Source organism: Anser brachyrhynchus (genome assembly GCF_964034855.1).
Source record: "Anser brachyrhynchus genome assembly, chromosome: 1".
NCBI classification, from domain to species: domain Eukaryota; kingdom Metazoa; phylum Chordata; class Aves; order Anseriformes; family Anatidae; genus Anser; species Anser brachyrhynchus.
The window spans coordinates 12,934,345-12,954,929 of NC_137694.1; the positions used below are offsets into that span (position 1 = coordinate 12,934,345).

General features: G+C 43.2%; 2 protein-coding genes across 5 annotated transcripts in view; one reads left to right on the forward strand and one right to left on the reverse strand.

Annotated features, from left to right (window-relative positions):
* Positions 1-297: 297 nt before the first annotated feature.
* TMEM60 (transmembrane protein 60) lies at positions 298-15,926 on the forward strand. 3 transcript variants are annotated; one of them, XR_013944455.1, is made up of 4 exons: positions 298-430; positions 1,274-1,651; positions 3,977-4,802; positions 15,912-15,926. XR_013944455.1 is itself a non-coding variant. In XM_080575332.1 (3 exons), exon 3 carries the CDS (start codon positions 4,020-4,022, stop codon positions 4,422-4,424), a length of 405 nt encoding a protein of 134 aa, XP_080431458.1. In that variant the 5' UTR covers positions 298-430; positions 1,274-1,651; positions 3,977-4,019; the 3' UTR covers positions 4,425-4,630. The 3 variants fall into 3 exon arrangements, 2 of the variants coding, with proteins under 2 accessions (XP_080431458.1, XP_080431459.1); XM_080575332.1 differs by lacking the exon at positions 15,912-15,926 and having other exon boundaries at positions 3,977-4,630; XM_080575333.1 differs by lacking the exons at positions 1,274-1,651; positions 15,912-15,926 and having other exon boundaries at positions 308-430; positions 3,977-4,630.
* The window catches only part of RSBN1L (round spermatid basic protein 1 like), a 49,078-nt gene continuing 42,140 nt past the window's right edge, over positions 13,648-20,585 (reverse strand). For both annotated transcript variants that reach the window (XM_080575323.1, XM_080575322.1), the window contains 2 exons: positions 14,840-14,948; positions 13,648-14,756 (listed from right to left, as the gene is read on the reverse strand). In XM_080575323.1, the coding sequence (XP_080431449.1) occupies positions 14,100-14,756; positions 14,840-14,948 (766 nt within the window). In that variant the 3' untranslated portion in view covers positions 13,648-14,099. The remainder of the gene's footprint in view (positions 14,757-14,839; positions 14,949-20,585) is intronic.

The window sequence follows — 20,585 nt, forward strand, 5'->3', positions numbered from 1 at the left end:
TCGTGCAGTCCCCGCCCACCTCGGTGGGAGGGGAATCGAGGGGTGAGTGGCGGCTGTGCTGTCCAATGAGAGAGGGAGGTGGGTGGGGTTGTGGTTGGTGGGTGGTTCTTTATGGTGTGGGGCGGGCGGAGTGATAGGCAGCCGCACGCACGAATGGGCGGTGAGGAGGGGGGAGGGAGGCGGGATGAAAGGCAAGCCGCAGCCAATCGGGAGGGGGCAGCCCCGCCGTGACGGGCCTGCCTGCAAACAGAGCGGCGGGAGGCGGGCTTTATCTCGAGCGCCGTCTGAGCGGGCCAATGACAGCGCGGGGCAGCGTGATGAGCGTCCGCGCTGCCCAATGGCGGGGCGGGACGCTGCGCGGAGCTGCGTGCGGCCTGCGGGGCCCGGCCGGGACGGGACGGGTCGGGCTGCGACGGGCCCTGCCCCTGCGGTAGGTGGCGGGGGGACCCCGGGGGGGGCTCCTGGAGCCCTGTGAGGGGCCTGAGGGCAGGGGCGGGAAATGGGGGGAAATAGGGAAAAACAGGGGGGGAAATGGGGGTAAAATGGGAAAAATAGGGGGGAAATGGGAGAAAATAGAGGGGAAAAGGGGAAAATAGGAGGAAAGTAGGGGGGAATGGGGAAAATAGGGGGAAAATGAGGGAAAATAGAGGAAAGTAAGGGGGAAAATAGGGGGAAAATAGAGGGAACATGAGGAAAATAGGGGAAAATGGGGGGAAAATAGAGGGAAAATAGAGGGAAAAGAGGAAAATACATGGAAAAAGGGGGGAAGTGGGGGGAAAAGGAGGGGAATTGGGGAAAATAGAGGGGAAAAAGGGGAAAGTAGGGGGGAAAATAGGGAAAGTAGGGGGAAAAGGGGGAGATGGGAGAAAATATGGAGGAAAAAAAGGAGGTAAATGGGGAAATAAGGGGGAAAATGGGGGCCAGCCGAGCAGCAGAAGGGCTGTGAGGGACCCCGGGGCTGTTCCCGGGTTCAGTTCTCCCCGCCAGACCGCTCGGTGTGTCCCTGAATTAACCTACAGTGCTGTTTAATTGGGCTTCCCTCTCCTGAAGTTAGTTAAGCACCAGTCAAGGCTTACGTTTAAGCTCGTAGATCAATTGTTGTTACTGTAGGGCTGAGCGTTAGGTTAACTCCTCTGCTTTGTTTTTTCCTTCTGAAAGGGCTATAATTAGCTTATGGGACGTTCTGGTTATTTAGAGCGTCCCACCAAGGTCAGTAACGGTGCTTAGGCAGTGTTTCTCATTACTGATAAACTCCACTTGCTGCTAATTACAGGAGTCCTGTAAGGAGCTGACAGCTTTTTTAGTTCTGCACCCCGCCTTTGACATTGCTTCTTCGCAGAAGAACTGGTTCAGGCTTGTGCCAAATTTGCATCCCTCTTCCAACCCGAACGTCTTCTTGGGATGGCTGCCTCCAGCTGGGAGTCTGCAGATCCCCTCCTGCTTTGCTAACAAAACGTGGTCAAGTGCTCTGTGCGATCAGACCTTCATCACTACGCCAGCTGCATCCCCAGCTGTCGGTCTGTAGACTTCTAGCTTCCTGTACTTGGGGTACGGGGCTATAAGATCTCGAAAGTACCCCTGGATTCTTTGAGCTTGCATCCTCAAAATGTAAAATTGAATGGAGCCTTGCAGTTCCTGTCCCATTGCGCAGGTACGTCTCCTGATTAGATCAGTGAAAGGCAATACAATGTCCCCTGCTGAGGTTTTTTGTCTGTGCTTTTTAAAGTTGTGTTATTAAGTGTTCTGAACAATTAAGAAAATTGAAAATCTTCTCATGAAGTTAGCAACCTTCATATTGGGCAGCCGCATCTAATACCTCATTGGTAACTTTCTGTTTTCTCCAGACACTTGATAGCCCCTTCTTTGAGTGTCGATCACCTGATACTTCTAAGAGTGTTGAATTCCTCCCAGGCACAAGTTTCCAGCCTGTTTCTTTGGTTTCTCCTTTCTCCAGTTTGCTAATGAGAGATTCTCCTTCTTGTACTATCTGTAGCAGTATTTCTAGAACTGTTTTTCTGGAATGTTTTGATGAAAGGATTGCTGAAACAGGTTCAGGTCACCACTGTCTTCACCGTAGCCACGAACTTGTACTTGAGGATACTGGAAATGTTGTCTGAGTGCAGGAAATACTTAAAGCAGGTCATAATAATTGTTCTGTAATCCTCTCTATCTGCCAGCTGGCAGCAGGTTTAGGTGTGTTCCTACAGCAAGAAAAGAGCAACGCTATCTAAGCTTCCTTCTAATTTCTCAGCTTAATAGCAATTAACTCCTGTGCAGAGGTCACCGCTCAGCTCCACCCCTCCTGTAAGGATGGGGTCTCGGTTCCACCTCTCCAGTAACTGCCTTTCTTCAGACCTTCTGGCAATCCAGGCAGAACAGAGACACTGAAAAGTCAAGTACAAAAGTACCAAACTTCTTTTTTTTTTCTAGTTCAGCACAAGGAAGTGGCCTGGGTTGGGGTCCCCCAGGTGCCGGAGGGAGGAGATGCGCTTACAGCAACCCCAGCTTTGCTTAGTTTAGGCTTGGCTGGATCTGTTCAGTAGGAGAAAACCCACTGGTTTGCTCGAAATCTAATCTGTTCAAACTTCAGACCCAGCCTGAAGAAAACAGTAGGCCTGCTGAACTGTGTATCAAGAGGCAGGTTGCAGTTGCGGGGCGATGTTAGAGGTGCACAGAACTGTTATCCCCCAGCGGCACCTCCAAACCGGCTGAGCCAGCAGTGGCTGCGTCCTGCATCTGGTTCCGATGTTTGAGTACACGCCCGGTTCGGTGTGCTAATCTGGGGGGAAAAATCTGAACCCGGTTAAAAAGAAAACGCCGCTAACAGTTTTCTGCATGTTCAGAGAGCTGAGTAGGCGTCGTGATGTGACGTGAGGCATTGACAACCCTGTGCAGGAGGCAGGAGGCAGGGCTGGTCCGGCCCCTCTGGCAGCCCGTGACGGTCGGGTGCTGCAGGCGAGCTGCTCTTCTGAAGTAGCCTAAATACTTTGTCCTCTGGAACCAGTCGAAGTCCAGTTTCTTATTCAAGTGGAACTATAGCAGTGGTGTTCTAGAATTAATTTTTGTCAAGCTTGCAAAAAAAAAAATCTCAAATGTTTAAAATAGTTAAGACCCCTGTTTTAGCGCCGTGTCACTGCCATGCAATTGCTCATCTTTGTAGCGTCCATTATTAAGGTAATAATAATTCTTGCTGCGTTAAAGCTGGTACTTTAGACTTGCAGCAGAATCCTTCTGGCAGACACGATGGTCGATGTCTTTCATTTAGGCGTATAAAAACTTTTATGACTGTAATGGCAGCGAGATACTTGTGTCTGTTTTTCTTCTGTCATGACTACGCTGAAACTTAAATATGCTACCAAGCCGCTCAGTTGGTTTGGCTGAAGCAGAATCAGTCAATATCTGCATACTTTAGATACTTGCCAAAAAAGCAAATGTTATCCTTAACTTTTAGTATTTTAGGGCTGCTGTTGAACAGTAAGTAGTAGTTAGCAGAGCTTTCTGGCTCAATTTCAGATGGGGTCACTTCAGCTGTAGATTTTAGGATCTTTCAGATACTTTGTTACTTGTCCTTGTTAACTGGCTTGTGTTTTAGTGTGGTTATTTATTATTGACAGCAAAGTGCTAGCTTTATTTTCAAAGATTAACTACGAGTACCTTGGTACTGAAGGAAAATAGATCTGAACGTGTTCTCAGAACACAAAAATCCCTAAATGACTTTGACAGCTAGTTTGGGTTCAGAGCGGAGAGGTGAGTTGTACAGCTGCTGCCTGAGGGCGCTCCGTGTTGATGGTGGGTGGAACCAGCACAGGGTGCATGGCTGGGAATGGGAGCTAGAAAAGAAATGCCAGGACACAGAGCATGTAGCGAATGTGGAAGGGGTGGGAAGGCAAGAAATTAGTCTACTTCACAGATTATGCCTCATGGTTGATACCGTGACATCTTTTGATGCCTGCCCCTCTGCTTTTTGTGTTCTTAGGTTGTTGCCGACCACGGGAAGACTTCCTCTCAAAGCTGTTTAAATGAGAATGTCCCTGGCGCAAAGGGTACTACTGACATGGCTTTTTACGTTGCTCTTCCTGATCATGCTGGTGCTGAAGCTGGATGAGAAGGCTCCGTGGAACTGGTTCCTCATTTTCATTCCAGTCTGGATATTTGATACTATTCTCCTCGTTATGTTAATCGTAAAAATGGCTGGACGGTGCAAGTCTGGCTTTGACCCTCGCAACGGCTCGCAGAACATCAAGAAAAAAGCCTGGTACCTCATCGCAATGCTGCTCAAGTTAGCCTTCTGCCTTGCCCTCTGCGCTAAACTGCAGCAATTCACCACGATGAAACTAGCCTATGTATTTATCCCCTTGTGGGCCTTGCTTATCGGGGGTATGGTTGAACTTGGATATAATATCTTCTATGTACGAAGAGACTAAGCTGTAGGGGGTATTCGTGTCTGAGACTGGTACCGAACTGCTGGATTATTAGTTTTGCCACAAATGTGATCTCTAGGACACCACATAAGAAAACGCTCTGGAGACTTCATCTAAACGAGGCTGGAGACCAAAAGTAGACTTGTTCCATTTTTTATTTTAAAATGGTCATACATGCTCTTGTAAATAAAAGTATTTGTTCAACATTAGGTGTTCTGATAGGGTTGTTTTGTTACACAGAATAAAACTTAACCTCTTCACATGCAGGTGGATCTCAAAAGGAGCCACAGCTGTTCCATCCCAGAGCAGTCAGCACCTAGTTCTTCCTTACAAGGATTACCCTCAGTTTTCTTGTTTATGCTGTCATCAAGAAATAACCAGGTAAGGGTACTTCCTGTGATATGGTAATTTGCTTTAAGAGTCAGTAACAAATGAAAGCCACCAACCAGAGCAAAAAAGGAATAAAGTGACACAGCATTTCCTTTTTGATGGTGAAAATCCTCTTCTGGCGTGGAAAAAGGTTTGGTTTTCTTAACTGCTGGTACACAGACAAACAGTACGTGTACTAGACCATGCCAGCAGGTTTATGTTCAGAGAAAAAAGGGACCACAGTGGTTATGATTCTCTTTCCAAGTAAAATGTCACCACTTCTCTAAGAGGCTGAAGCTGCTGGGCGGGTCCTGTAACATGTTTGTGCCAGCAGGAAGGGGTACTTTAACAAGAAAGACGGTTTTTAATGCTGTAGGGTATTAAAGCCCTGGAGGTAAAGCCTTGGCTTTTTGAAGCAAATGTACTTGATCAAGTAACAAATGCAATGAAGGGAATTTTTGGGAAGAGCTGGAACGAGAAGCCTGTTCGGGGGCCGGAAGTGCTCTTCTGGGAGCCAGGATAACGTCAAGTTCTAACATCTAGGGCATAATGAACACGCTTGCTGAAAATAGGGATTCATTTACATTTCCTGCGTGTAATGCAAAGAGCCAGGGAAAAACTGCCGATGGTAACAGGAACTGACTAGATCAAAGCATCTCATTCATAAAATTTTAATTAGCTGCACTCAGCTGGAGCTGTCCTCTAAAAAGGAAAGGTCCTCGACTATGGATTTTTTGCTTACTCTTCAATCACACACAGCCAGCCACAAAAACATAGGAACCAGCTGTCAGAGCCCCCTGAGGTGACTTTAAGGAAACAGCCTGTTCCGGACTAAGGTGATGGGTCTTGATTTAGAACTTCAGGTACCAAATGGTTTTTAGAAAGGATCTAACTCGAGGCTGCTTCAGTGTGGTTGTCTGCCCTGCCTCGCTAACGGGGAAGGCACGGAATGACAAAAACACAACTCCTTCTAATCCTTAGCTGTTAAAAGAGCTGTATAAAGTTGCAAAGTACCTACAATAAAATTAACACAGCAACTTCTGCTAAGCACATCTGCATGCTCAGTCCCAGCTTACAAGCCTCACAATTTACAGGGAGCTGAAATGATGAATTCTTCCCTTCAAAGGGGGGAGGAAAAAAAAACCCACCACTTTCATTCGTTTAGTAGCAACGTTTCTTTTTGTGGGAGGCGTATCTGGGCGCTGCTTAGCTCTGAGAAACCTTCAGCGGTTGCTACGCGTCCAGGCTAGGCCCTTGCCCACTGAAGAAGAGGCTTCCTGTGCCATCTGTGTTAACTTCAAACAGCACCTGGGCTTAGGATCAGCTGGGGGCACTGGGGAGGAGGAAGGGCATTCCCCCCAGCGCGAGGTCCCGAGGTCTCGGGCCTGCCAACTATAGGAAATGAGAGAAGAGCGTATATAAACACGCACAGCTACACTTACATTGTATGTGTGGCATAGAGACTAGCCTCGATCTGTACACCAAATCCAGCCCTCCTCCACAGGACGTCCTGTGGCTGGCAAGCTGGACTTGCTGTGAAATGTTCACTGGGTGCCTGAACAAATGATGGAGAAGTGAAAGGGGTGCAAAGACACCCTCCCCTCAGGGCTAACTCCTCCAAACCGCTTTAGAAGCGCTGCTGCAAACACCTAACAAGCGTTTTGGCTAACGTGAGGTGGGCTCAGGCCTGAGTGAGGCTTCATCGGAGAAGGGGCCGGAATGATAAGGGCCCTGCTTACGGTGATTCGGCATGGTACAGCACCAAGCACGAAACCGAGCAGCCACTGTCTTCCCATAACTGAGGAATACCATAGAATAAGCAAAAAAAAAAAAAAAAAAGCCTTGCCGTGATGCCAAAAAAACCCACGCTGCTCAGAAGAGCAGGGCAGCCTTCCTCACTCAAACTGAGCATATTAACAACTTGTGGTAACTTTGCTGATGGGGGAGTAAGAACTAGCCTCATTAGGACTTCACTGTACATCAGCAAGGTGAGCAGCAAATAGCAACTGTGCCCCTTTTAACAGCCCACCTATTTCACAGATGCAACTATTATCTGGACGTTTAGCAGCTCCAGTTCACTAGAACTGAACGTGGTTGTTCTAAATTGTTAGTTGTGCCTTATCATTGCTGCCTCTCATTCAACAGAAAAGGATTAACAATTTCAGCGTTGGTTTGTTTGATGTTTGTTGTTGTTTTTTTTTTGGCGGGGTGGGGGGGAACTTTAGGGTTTGGGTTTTTGTTTTTTTTTTTTGAAAAAAAGTTTTACTTAAAGACCTTGAAATAAACTACTGTGATTCTGAAGGCTGAAGCAAGTTTCTTTCTGGTGTCCTACACAAAATAATTTATCAGATGTTCTTATGATGCAGCCACTTGGAAGCACTGAACTGGCCAAGTTCTTACAGAGATACTTGGGTAAGAGGAACACCCCTTTTGATTGGGTATGGCCCATCAGTTTTAACCCTGACGTAAAAGTGGTGCTGTGACACCTTTGTACAAACCCCTTTGTACAATCACTCATCATTTTTTGTGATATCAGAACCCCACTCAGAAAGATTTGACAGACTTCACTGTAGTCCGCTGTGACCTTTTCAGAAGCTGTTGCAGAAGTTACAGCTACTCACAATTACCACGTTCTCCAAGGCGCTGTTCACAGCTGTGAAGCACAATGAGTACTTCTCACGCTTTTTCTTAAATTTACAGACTCACCTACCCATCATTAAATGAAACAAACAAAAAAAAAAAGCAGGTTTGATAAAGTGTGAAAAGCAGATTTGATAGTGTCAGGAAAAGGGAAAGCTGATGCTGAGATGGCTCATACTGATTTACCAGAAGCAGTCGCCAGGAGGAAGTCACTACCCGCTGACCTCGTGCACGTGAGAACACTTTTTTTCTCAGCTATCCATGTCACACTTGACATGGGGTGTGGAGGAGAGAGCTTTGCCATCTACCAATTTGTTTTAAGACAAGTGAAAAGCTTGTTCTTCGGAAATGAAACAAAATATTTATCGTATGCTGATGATAAATATATATTATCTGTATAATATATATATAGATGGCATATATATGGTGATACATAATCTACATCATTTATTTCTATTCAAATCGTTCATACAAGCTTGAACACTTTGGCATGCACTGTAGATGAGCATCTACTTTTGTCTGATCCAAGAAAATAAGTACTCGATGCACATGTATAAGAGGTCATGAAACTAAGTTTTTCCATTATTTATATTGCTTTTCTCGACTTGTCACCATCTCAGAGGAGTATAAAGTCTTCTGTTCTCGTACTGGGAAGATACAGCTGTGTGACGTACATCCCGAACTAACTAAAATGCTGTAAGAATCTGCATACATGCATTCAGTGTGCTGCTAGGCATGAACAATGCTCAAAAATAAGATAGCACAGGACTAAGTTACAGAATCACTTAAGAGATGAGAACAGTACTATTTCTGACAAATATGCAGAGTAATACAGAAGCAAAAGTGTAGAGTAACCTCATGGAAATTTTCACATTTGCCCGATATAAAAGTTGGGGTAAAGATTTCGGTTAAAAACCGGGGGTACAGATGGATTTATCAAAGTGAGATTTTGACACTCCCACCAACCCGGGATTCTAACCACATTAGGTGGTATCTATTTTAACACCACTACGGCTTGAGCACAAGTAACATTGCTTTTCAGTAGTAAACCTCCCAAATAACTTTATCCTCAGAACTACATCCTTTGCATTTATTGACATGGAAAGCTGAGCCAGTTTTTGCTTTGTTTTAAACTAAGGTAGAGATCAAAATAACCAGACAATTTCTGCACCAAGTTAGAAAAAACAAGTCTGTACCTTTTTATTGTACCTGTATTGTCTGAAGGTTTGGATGAAGTCAGTCTCATGTACGAGCCCTTTACACCTAAAAAGGGCCAGGCTATTACCCAATGATGAAAACATCAATCTTGGTGGGTTAAGGCAATTTAAGGAACCACTGCAAACGGACACTACAATACTATTCAATATCAATATAAAATATTATCCTTGTACTGAATTTGGCTAAAGGGCAGAAAAACCCAGCACTGAGTAATGCTGTTTCCTTCAGTCTGCCCTTCCCAACAAACCAACATCACAACCGAATGGCAAACGTAAGAAAACCCTTTTCATTTAGAGTGGAACGACAAAGTAAGAGCCAGAAACAATCATAAACAAAATGTTCTAGTCCTTTGGTACATGGAAACTTCTATCTGACGTCTGACTGAAGGTGACTATGTCAAAATAGGCTATAGCTTTAGCAACGTTGCTTTGTGGCATTAGTTTTCCACACCTGTGTCTAATTCACAAGGTTTTCTTCTTCTCGAGACACTTACTATGGGATCCCTTTCTCAGCTAACTGCCCCATTTTGTCCAAATGCAACCAGACTCACACAAACTGCCATAAGAAGCAGTCTTTATAACACCAGTCTAAACTCTACTAAACATCACATTTTCATTTAGGTGGACTGGAAATTAATCGGTAAAAGTAAACATATCAAAATAGTTATTGAAAAATAAAACTTGATAAAAATAGAAGTTTAATCTGCTGTTTTAATCGATGTTTGTATCAGAATATCATAACTGTACACCAAATATTAAAGGACTATTTAGGACTAATGACCTCAGCAGCAGGCTAATCTATCAGCATGACCAGAACACAAGACAACCAATGTTTACCTGGCACTTCAACACAGCACAGCGCTAAAACAGGAGAAATATTAGCATCATATTACAGAGCAAAAACAGTGGCCAGAAACTAACACACTAGGTTTGCAGAGTCCACATCCCTGATGATTCTAATAGGAACAGCAACCTAGATACTGTGAAGTCAATCACTGCTTCTGGGCGAGAAGCCGCACACACGACACAGTTGTTTGTATTTCTAAGGAAAATGAAATCAGTGAGTCAACGTTGCCCCAGTTTTCTCATGTACGCTCCAAAATCAGTGGGATCTGCACAAAATATCAGTATCACCTATTACACAGCTTTTAAAGTGCTTTTTGTCCACCTAAAACAGTATTAGTTTAACAAACAAGAAGTAACAGGGACTCACAATCAATTTCAACAGTGCCATTCACAGCAAACTACAGATAAATGAAAATCCATCCTTTCCATTTCCAGCTTGGACACATTCACAGGTAGGAAAAAGGCGCTCGTTTGCCTAAAGACGAGGTTCTCTAAGGATGTGACCACAAGAAAATGAATGAAATTACACCGGAGAGCCTGCAAAGTTCTTTTATCATTTGATCCGAATGCATACAGCTTTCATCCTGCTAGGGTCTGATGGCAATCTACACCCCCCCCCCCCCCCAACAGTTTATTTTGCCAATGAGCATAAAGAAAACATGGATCTTTCAGTCAATTCAGCATCCTTATTCACATGCAGATATTAGAAAATTGTCGCTTTTCAACAAGAATGTTTTTCCTATATTTCTTGGAAGACTCATTCAATTTTCCAAGTTTGTACTGTTCTGCTGATTCATTCCACAGCATTCTTCTATTTTTTTCCCCATTTCCTACATTATTTGCAACGCCAACTTATTTACTGTGCACGTGTATTTGCTTAAAAATCAATTTTATTTATCACCAAGAAACTCTTTCACAGATGAATACTTAAATCACCCTCTGAAATAATACTTTATTTCTAATACTAGATAGAATTAATATTTCCATTAAAGATGTATTGAAATATTCACTATAGTAACAAGGAAGGGCAAAATCTGCATGCCAGCAGTACCTGTAATGAAAATGCTGTTTCAGAGTCAATTCGCAGGCATTTGGAGGGCTGGAGGATGACAACACCGAGTAACACTTGTATGTAACACATGAAGTCAGTTGCCAGAGAAATGCAAAAGCTCCGGTAATTAAAAGAGAAAAATAAAGTAGCTACCACCTTGAAAGCTATTGGTAGTGACAGTAACAATGCAGTTCTTTGCTACCCACAGGTACGGTACCAGCATCTAGGAAAGCATTTCTCAAGTTGTGCACATCGTGTCATGAGCTGGGACACCACTGCAGCACAGGCAAGAAGCCTTCGGCAGATTTCTCCAATCTGCAGAAGAACAAGGGCCGAGAGAGGTAAGTGAACCACTGGAGATTTCAGCCCAAGTACCAGCTAACGGGAAGATTTATGCACAGCTGAAATCCAGGGAGGGGAAAAAAGCGACAAGCAAAGACTAGTTTCAGTACATCAGAAGGCATGAAAGATTTATTGCTGAAGCAGAAGTCTGAATATAAAGCTGTGTGCAGCGGGGAGAGAGGTTATCACACGGGAGCGCTTGAGAGCAAAGGCTTTTGGCAGACTAACGAACAACTTGGGAGCTGAACGTCTCCGAAGAGGTGCTCCCTCCTAAAGAGGGACCGCGTCAAAACGAACACACCACGGGCAGAGGACAAAAAGCTGTGTTGTTTTTTTAAAGCAAACCAAGAAGTTTATGCTCATATTGCCAGTCAGCCCAGACTATCTGCAGCTTGGAATACAAAGGAAGCTTTGACGGCCATTGGTAATGTCGGAATTATTCATAGCCCATCTACAAGGAATTGTGTCTAAAAATCAGGATCTAGTTTGTCTCAAAAACAAAGCATAAAAATTGTAAGAGCTGCTCCTTTTCTCTCCTAAAATTTTGGAAGTGATAAAAAAGAAAAAAAAGGGCTGAAGATGCAGGCAGCTGAAGCAAGTTTTCAGAACCAAGACATACCTGGGCAGAAGTGCGAGGCCGTATCAGCCAAGACCACTGAGCAGGTTGCCAAATGGAAATTAAGTTTTACCCTTAGGTGTAAAGTCATATTTGCTAAACCATTTTCAAAGGCATTTCTTCCGTCTAGACAGGACCTATGATGCAGAAAACTGTCTGCCATCAAGTGGGATGTATGCATTTTACTAAAATCTGACAAAAAAATACTTTGACCAGAATGAATAATGAGCAGATGGATCACCAGCATACTTCTTTTTCCCCCTTTAAATCTCATTTGTACGAGAAAGTTTAAAAAAGAAAATCAGGATCTATCAGGACCGGTTTTCAAAAAGCTGAAGCTTTCTACTAACAGATTGCAAAAGCTGCGTGCTTGCTGAGAATGACAGCCTGCAGCTCCTCCCTGCCCTCACCAGCAGGCACAACAAAAGGGAACGGAAGGCTCCGTAACTGCGTACGTGTGCTCACAAAGCCAAGGGGATTATGGTGGCAATTCCCAGGTAGCGCAGGGAACGCGGTGGGAGCTGAGACCACGTTTCTATCAGGAAGGCTCAAACCCTTACATGAACCAATTAGTTTTTCAGATCCGCACAAGCTGGAGCAGTAACTTACCATGTCACACATGAACCATTTTGCTTGCTCACGGAGTGAGGGGAAAGCAAGATCCCTGAGGCTGCAAAACTGGCAGTAACCTCTTAACCAGCATTACTGACAATAGCAGTAGGATTTAGCCACATCCAGGAGATTTGTGTTTCTATTGCTTCTCTAATACATAATTATGGCTATGTAGGAGTAACGGTTAGCAATTCAAAGGTTGATTTAATTAATAATTCCTCAACAGACCTATCTTCCATTTAAACACAACAGGGCACACATCAGTTAAATGGCTGATTTTAGTGCCAGGCATAAGTACAAAGGTAACAATCTGAATTTTAACAACCTATGAGCAAGAAACATTTGCAACAAAAGGGCCTTGGGGAGTTAAACTAGACATCACCTGAAAAAAAAAATCACATTGTTCTATTGCTACAATGGAAGCCAGAGTGATCACGAACTGTATCAAATATCGTCAATTAAGTATGTAAGGATGTACAACCATGAGAAAGGTGTGGGGAAAAAAATCCCCCCAAAATGGGGGCAGAGGGCTTTAGAAACAACAGGCTTATGCTCTTAAGTTTTAAATGCTTAGCTGAAGGACAGGCTGCAGGGCAGTTCGCTGCTGTTTATAGCTACCTGAAAAAGAAATATCGTTCAGATGTGTTTGAACTATACAATAATATGTTACACACAATTAAATAAGTTAAATTACAGAGTGTTTGCCATTACCACATCAGATGCTAGCTAGCCTTGAAATCCTCTTCCCTCAGAATACGGCCTGGGAGAACTGTGGAGTTCCATAGGAGCGGAGAGAGGTGAACAGTTAACTCCGCCACCGCTATCATTCCCCTGATGAAACAACTCTTACTTCCTAACTGGGACTCACGAGGGATCTTCCTACCAGACCCACTGGCCGGTATCCTTACTGCCTTGCACTACCAGCATACGGAGCAGTTCGAATCCAAATTTGCCTCGGTGAATTTCAGGTCACCGCTCGAGTTGAGGCTGTTGTAACCATCTAAAAACATTCTTTGATCTAATTTAGTCAGGTAACTCACCAGCAGGTGGAAAGTGCTAGACTTTTTTTTTTTTTTTTTTTTAAATGTGAAATGGAACTTTCTTAATCATGGCTTGTGCAGGGGGAGGAGGTAAGCATGAAAAGGAGTTTGCCACCTCGCCCCAGCTCATCAGAGAGATGCCAGCAGTTGCTGGCAGCGCTCCTGGAACCCCCTGGTACCCAACCGTACTCCCCAACGTGGGAAGGCTGCGGGCAGCACTTGCCTCTGTTCCACATTAACATCTGATGACAGTAGCCTGGGGAGTGCCTTCAACAGTCAGCTGTAAGAAACCCTGTGAAGGGAGGACTGATTTTGCATCCTGACTGATCTTGGTTTACAAACAATGCCTCAACTCTACCTCTGTCTGCTACAGCTCCTCACGCCACAACGGGGTAAGGGCATCCTATGCTTTAGTGCAGGTAGAAGCAAAACCATTTAGAGAGGCAGTTTAACTGAATTATTTTTTGCAGATCCAAAAATAAAACCAATCTGTTATTATGAACCTTTATTAAGCGGCTCACATTTCAGTATAAATCACACTAAAAAGATCTTTAAAAAAGATATTTACACTACAGTGCTGACACATTTAAAATGAAAAAATTGGTATAAATAAGCTCTATGGAAAAGCCCGGAATTGTCAAAAACAACTCTGGCTCATCTTACAAAAAATATATATGTTAAATGTCAGCTCTACTCTAAAACCTACAACTCAAAATTATTTAAAGACTTCTTTATGTTAAACCTGCAGTGTTTACAGTGCATCTGGCCCTAAGTGCTTTGATACTTCACAGTTATGGACAGGCACTGAGGAATGTTACAAAGCTACATAACTATTTTCTGTAACAGATGCGGAGGCAAGTCACAAACTCGCCCCACAGAATTTATGAATCTTTACATTATTACATCATTAAATTTAAAAAGGAATTTAAAACAATATATACAAATTCAGCACAAAAAATCATCTTCTCTTTGTCCGTGCAGTTTTGGATATGATGAACTATGTTGTCTCGTATCATCCGGGTGTATGTGGCTTCCGGGGCATAACTTGCCTTGTAAGTCCTTGTTGGCAGGCTCAAATTTGGAATCCATTTCAAACTTAAACGTCGCCAATTCAATCCGATCCAATCCAGTCTGCACAGCCTGGCCCCTGGTGTCATTAGGCGCCACTGTCTTTTCAGCAAGATCAACATTCATGGATTCTTCTTTTATTCGGTGAGATGCAACAGGTTCATGTTTTATCGGCATAAATTCCTGCTGCAGACACTTTGTCTGCAGAGCATCTGAGAGTTTGGTGTCTTCGGAGGTATTTTTGCTTATCATACAAATTCTGCTGTCAGTCTGAAGTCCGATAACCGAAGACTTGGGGTCTGCAGAGGTCCCTGCTTCAAGAGTACTTGAATTTTGAGAGAGTTCTTCCTCCGAATGATACAGCTTGAGCCGGATGTGCCAAGCCAAACTGCACACAGCTGAAACTGTTTTGAACTGGTGCACAACATTCCTTGGGATAAAATAAATGTCATTGTCAAATAACTGAATTCTGGCATATCGAATGCCTTCCCTTCGCAGCTGATTAAGTTTTGCGTCATCAACCCACTGGACACACTGGAGGAAAAAGGAAAAAAGGATGAAAGCTTTGTTTTATAACTTACAAAGGACACCTACTTCACAGTTCACGGCATGCTTACCTGTGAGAGCGGAGGCTCATGCAAGTCTAATTGCATTCGCTGAACTACCTCTAAGAAGTCCTCAGCATGAAAACAAATTACATCTTTGGTTATACGAGGCTGCTCAGACCTACATAAAAGTAAGAATTGCACAGTCAGAGGCTGAAACTAACATGCTTGCAGATTTTCTTTATTCCCTGTAGCAAGGGTAAAGCAAACGATCTAAAAATAAACACAATTTTACCGTAACATATACTTTGGAGAAGAAATGTTGCCTCAAATAGCTAATTCTCAATCACAAGCTCGTTATACCGATCAAATAAGTTAACAACAATTTCATATTTATTTTTCATTTTTTAAACAAGTGGCAATAAACAAAGCCATGAACAGTCAGAGCTCGATACTTTTAACTGACCTCAGTCTGCCTCGTTGCTGAGGGATGCTGGACTTACTGTCAGCACTCGGCAATGGGGTATACACATCCGCTACCTCCAAGTACACCACACTACTAGTCGGAATGCTGCAAACATCGCTTAGTATCTTAGTCTCAGACATGATAATGCTGATTCTACATTAACCTGCCATGATGCAGCAAATGCTGGCATCCTCTACAACATCCCTTAAAAAATAGAAAACACTGGTACTTGTGTTCACTAGGCAGCTAGAGAAGAGCAAAATCTAAACTATCGATCATCACAGTACTCAAGCTGAGATAGGAATTCACCTCTTGTCCCACAACGCCCCCCTGAAAAATACACCATTCATAGAAGAATGTCTCTAGAGGAATTATCTTGAATCAGTCAGTTAACTAAATGCAAAGACAGCCACAATCCCTACCACCTTCTGATCTAAAGGCCATACTCCCTTCTTCCACAGGAACACATTAAATGAAGCTTTGCATGTGTTTGAGGGATGGGGGTTTATTTTGTTGGTTTGTTTCCATTTAAAAATCCACAGATAAGACTTGATTTACGTGGGACAAAGCTCGTGTCGGAGTTTATAGGTGCTTGCTGAAAAGCCAAGTGTTTTTGTAAGGACGGTTTATCAGCCGCCAAGAGCCCGGGTTATGACTTTCTCCATTTCTCCTCCCCAGGGCCAACGGGCACACCATGACCTACGTGGCTGCTGTGCAAGGACATGCAGGGGCTGTGCACCCAGCCACCAGCAACACCACCCCCGGAGAGCCGGGCACCCTCCTACCTCCCCACGGGCACCCAGGACAAGCCCTGAGCCCAGCCCCGAGCATGGATTCACCCGGTAAAGCAAAACCCTTTGATACATTACAGAATATTTTACAGATATCGGAGCAGTTGTCTTAAAACGCACGATGATCACCACCACTTTCTGTACACGCACGGTGCTATTTATGCACTAGGAAGCGGGCACTGATGTACAGTTTATGGGGCTTTTTAAACTGAGGAGACATGTTTGTTTAATTCAGGTCTTGACCTCAAAACAAAAAATAGCCAGTTTGAGGCTATTTGCAGGGGAAAAAAAAAACTGGAAGTATGTTAGGGAAAACTTTCAGATCACATATTTTACTTTCAATTTTGCAAAGATGAAAGTTTCCCTCCATTTTGTTCTAAGTACTCCTGAGGAGGTTTTAAGTATTGAAGGCACAAACCTTAAAGAACCATCTCTCATCAATGACATCAAAATATTAGCTGCATTAATCTACTTTTTACGATGAAGTTATATATACAGTTGTGTTTTTGTAGTAAATGTTTCTAAAAGATGATTTACATTAGGCAAGAATATGTACCTGCATCTGGAGTCAGCATCAGTTGAAAATGAAGTGAAGAACCAACACTAATATACATACAACGAGCGTTCACACACTAAAAGACTTCAACCCAAAGCAAAGCTTTCACTGCATCATTTACTCAGTGTTCTGTGCATTATACAGGCTACAGTAAAGTCAACAATTTTTGTTTAAACATTGCTTTTCTCAGTCTCTGTATACGTGTACAATTTAATGCATTACTAACTACTGAAATCCTGCCACAAAACATGGCAGTTTCCTCTGTTTACAAAAGGAATGCCAGGAAATTTTTAATTCTAAAATTGGAAATTTGTTATTTAGCACAGCAACTTGGAGATTATATTTTGTACAATATAAATCAAGCGCAATCATAGCAAAATAATTCGTTTAGATGTCCAAAAAGACATTTAATCCAAACTATAAAGTGACCTAGGAAAAAAGTGACCTAGGAAAAACCCATTTAACTCCCTACTAGGGCACTGATAGAACTATTTATGGCAAGAATCTTTTTTCTTTAACCTCATTCTTCAAAACTGCTACACTTAGTGCTCTAACTTTTCAAAACAGACTCGAGATCACTGACCTCCAGTGTTACATCAGAAATATTCATGGTAAGGTCTGGCAACATTAAACAAGTCCCTGTGACCATAAAGAAAAGCACTAACAGCTCCCTGGTCTGGAACACAAGCTCAGAAGCTGCCTGCTGAAGCACTGGACAGAGGGGTTGAGTTTTTACCAACAGCAATGACATTAAGTGGCCTTTGCTGTCCCTGTAAAAGCACACCTCAATTTCACAGAATCATGGAATGGTTTCAGTTAAGAGACCCTTAAAGACCACCCAGTTCCAACCCCTGCCATGGGCAGGGACCCCTCCCACCAGACCAGGTTGCCCAAAGCCCCATCCAGCCTGGCCTTGAACACCTCCAGGGATGGGGCATCCACAGCTTCTCTGGGCAGCCTGTGCCAGGGCCTCACCACCCTCAGAGTGAAGGATTTTTCTGATATCTATTCCTCTTATAGTTTAAAGCCATTCCCCCTTGTCCTATCACCACACCCCCTGAGAGAGTCCCTGCCCAGCTTTCCTGTAGGACCCTTTAGGTACTGGAAGGCCGCTGTAAGGTCTCCCCGGAGCCTTCTCTTCTCCAGGCTGAACCACCCCAACTCCCTCAGCCTGTCTTCATGGGAGAGGTGCTCCAGCCCTCTGATCATCCTTGTGTCCCTTCTCTGGACTCATTCTAATACATCCATGTCCTTCTTCTGGGGCCCTCAGAAGGCCCCAGAACTGAACGCACGCTCCAGGTGGGGTCTCACAAGAGCAGAGCAGAGGGGCACAATCACCTCCCTCACCCTGCTGGCCATGCTTCTGCTGATGCGGCCCAGGACACGGTTGGCTTTCTGGGCTGCAAGCACACATTGCTGGCTCATGTTGAGCTTCTCATCAACCAACACCCCCAGGGCCTTCTCCCCAGGGCTGCTCTGTCTACTCATCACTCGGACTTTCAGTTCCCATAACTGAAAACTTGACCGGCATTTGCTAAGTTCTAAAGCATGCCTGGTATCACACATGAGAACACCACTAAGTAAACAGCACAATGACAACACGAGCACTTGTCAGACTTGAAGGACTAGTAGAGTCCTTAAAATGTCTGCTAGTAAGAGCCAGAGCTCTTCTACAATTTATAATCATGTAAATTAAACAAAAGGCATAATCCAATAATTTTAGAAATTCTCAAGTAAAGAGCTTGTCATATTTGGAAGAACAATTTTTTTCTTTTCCCAAGTACTAATGCTTTTGTTTGCCGTTATGTTCTCCATCCCCAAAAGCTTTTCCTTTGACAATTCTGTTCCTGTGTTCCCGAAAAGACACATCATACTACCTAATATTCACACCTAAATAAATCCTACTTTTAGTCATCTGCAGCTTCTGGATTACACCATTTACCTCTTTATGCTAACCAGCTCAGTTCACCCAAACATTTGGTGTTGAACATCTAAATTGCCCTGGCCTCAAGGAGCAACCGTGCTACCACTTCCACAGTTACACCGAGAGCACAAGGGACAGCACAGCTTTCTACTTCAGTCCTTTAAAAACATCACGCAGGACAGAGATTTAATTACCTCACCTTTCTCTTACTCCACGAGCAGTAATCATAATTCCACAATCCTAATGAAATTTGTTTTTCTGAAAATCAGCATCTTCCCTGTGGTCCACCAACTGTCTCACAACACAGCAGTCTTTTCATAAAGCTGATAAAGATATATTGTGGGGTTTTTCCTTCCAGAAAGGAATGAGACACACTGACAACTGCAATAAAATTCTTCAACATAAATTGTCCACAGAAGTATTCCATTGCAGCTGCAGAAGCATCCCTTAAAAACTATCATGGAGACTTTTTGCCCAAGCACTATCTACCCAAATTATGCATATGTATTGCCCTTACTAGTACTGTGCACCCAGATCATAAAGCAAGGCATATTTCCTCTTCTTCAGTTTCCTCTGACCACAAAACCCCAAGAGTAAACTCATTTGCAAAAGTAACCTATGAGAACGACGATTCACATCAAAAACACGGCCAGCACTTCTCAAAGGATTCAGCAGCTGGGGGAAGCAGTTCCCTGGCCTTCAAGTACTTTTCTACACCTATATTCCCTTATAAGCACCACTAAGCTATTTTTCTCAAGCTCAATTCACTCTTACATGAACTAAATACGAACTAATCACTCAGTTCAATGACATTTATTTTCTCCTCACAGAACACATGATTTTTATATATGGTATCTAATTATTAAAATGTGCGTGTTTTTTTTTCCATAGAGCTCGCATCATCCCTAGCATATATTAAGGTTTAACTTCTGTCGAACTACTCAAATAGATTAAAAATTTATTTTTTAAGAACAGTTTAAGATTTCCATGCATGTTGCTTCCTGTAGTACATAACTGACAGCTTAAGGATTATGGTAAAGATGATGTAACACGTTAAAATAATTGCAGATATTAAGTAATGGTATTTCACTATCTTAAGCCTTGTTTAGTTCCCTTAAAGAACAGGGAAGTGCCTTTTCAAAACTGTACAAATAGAGGGACAGGGGAAGAAGTTATCACTGAGGTCAAATCAAGCTTGAAATATCATTTTCATTTTATGCTGCGTTCGGCATTTTCCTCCCATATATTTGTCAGTTCCACATTTTTCCTGCATTAAAAGATGCCTTTTTAGTCCTTATACTGAAGTGAAATGCTGATTGTTACTTCCCCTCCCCGAAGTGAAGTACTTTCAAGTTTGTTGGATAATTTTGCCATCTTCAGATCACGTTTTAATTTATAGTGAATTTTTATTCTAATTATTTTTTTGGAGTTTAAACGGAAGCTGGAGAGAATCTCTTCTCCACAAGTTCCAACCTATGAGAGAAGATGATGGTTTTAATCTGAAAAGCATAAAAGGCAGGGAAACGTATTTTTAGAATATAAATGAACGTGTAATCATGTGATGGTTTCCAGGGGAGGAGAATCTTGTTATGGAGGGATAGGGCAAGGATGGGAAGACCCCACAGACATTTATTTACTGCTGAATTCTTACTAACACCCATGGGCACTCAAGTTAGTTTCTTAAACTTTTGTTGATAAAGCTTTGAGCATCTCCCCCCCTTCCCCCCATCCGATTTACACGGTATCCCAACTATAGCTCTCCTACCACTCCTCAGTCTTAACTCACTCCAGCTTCTCACAATCAGAGCAAGCAGGAAGTTTAAGGCTCCAGCTATCATCAACCTGATGAGGAAGTAAACAGCAAGATCTCAGCGCCCAAAATAAGACCACAGACTTCAGAGCAATCCAGTTCTTCTCCAGGGGCAATTATTCTACGTCCTATCGCAATGAACCCAGTCACTGTAACACAAATTTGCATCATCTCATCCAGACGGAATTCAGTCCTCGAAATTCTAGACAGGAAGGTAAGAGGAGCAAAAGGTGTTCTTTGTGTTTAAATATGTAAAATAACCTCCAAAACT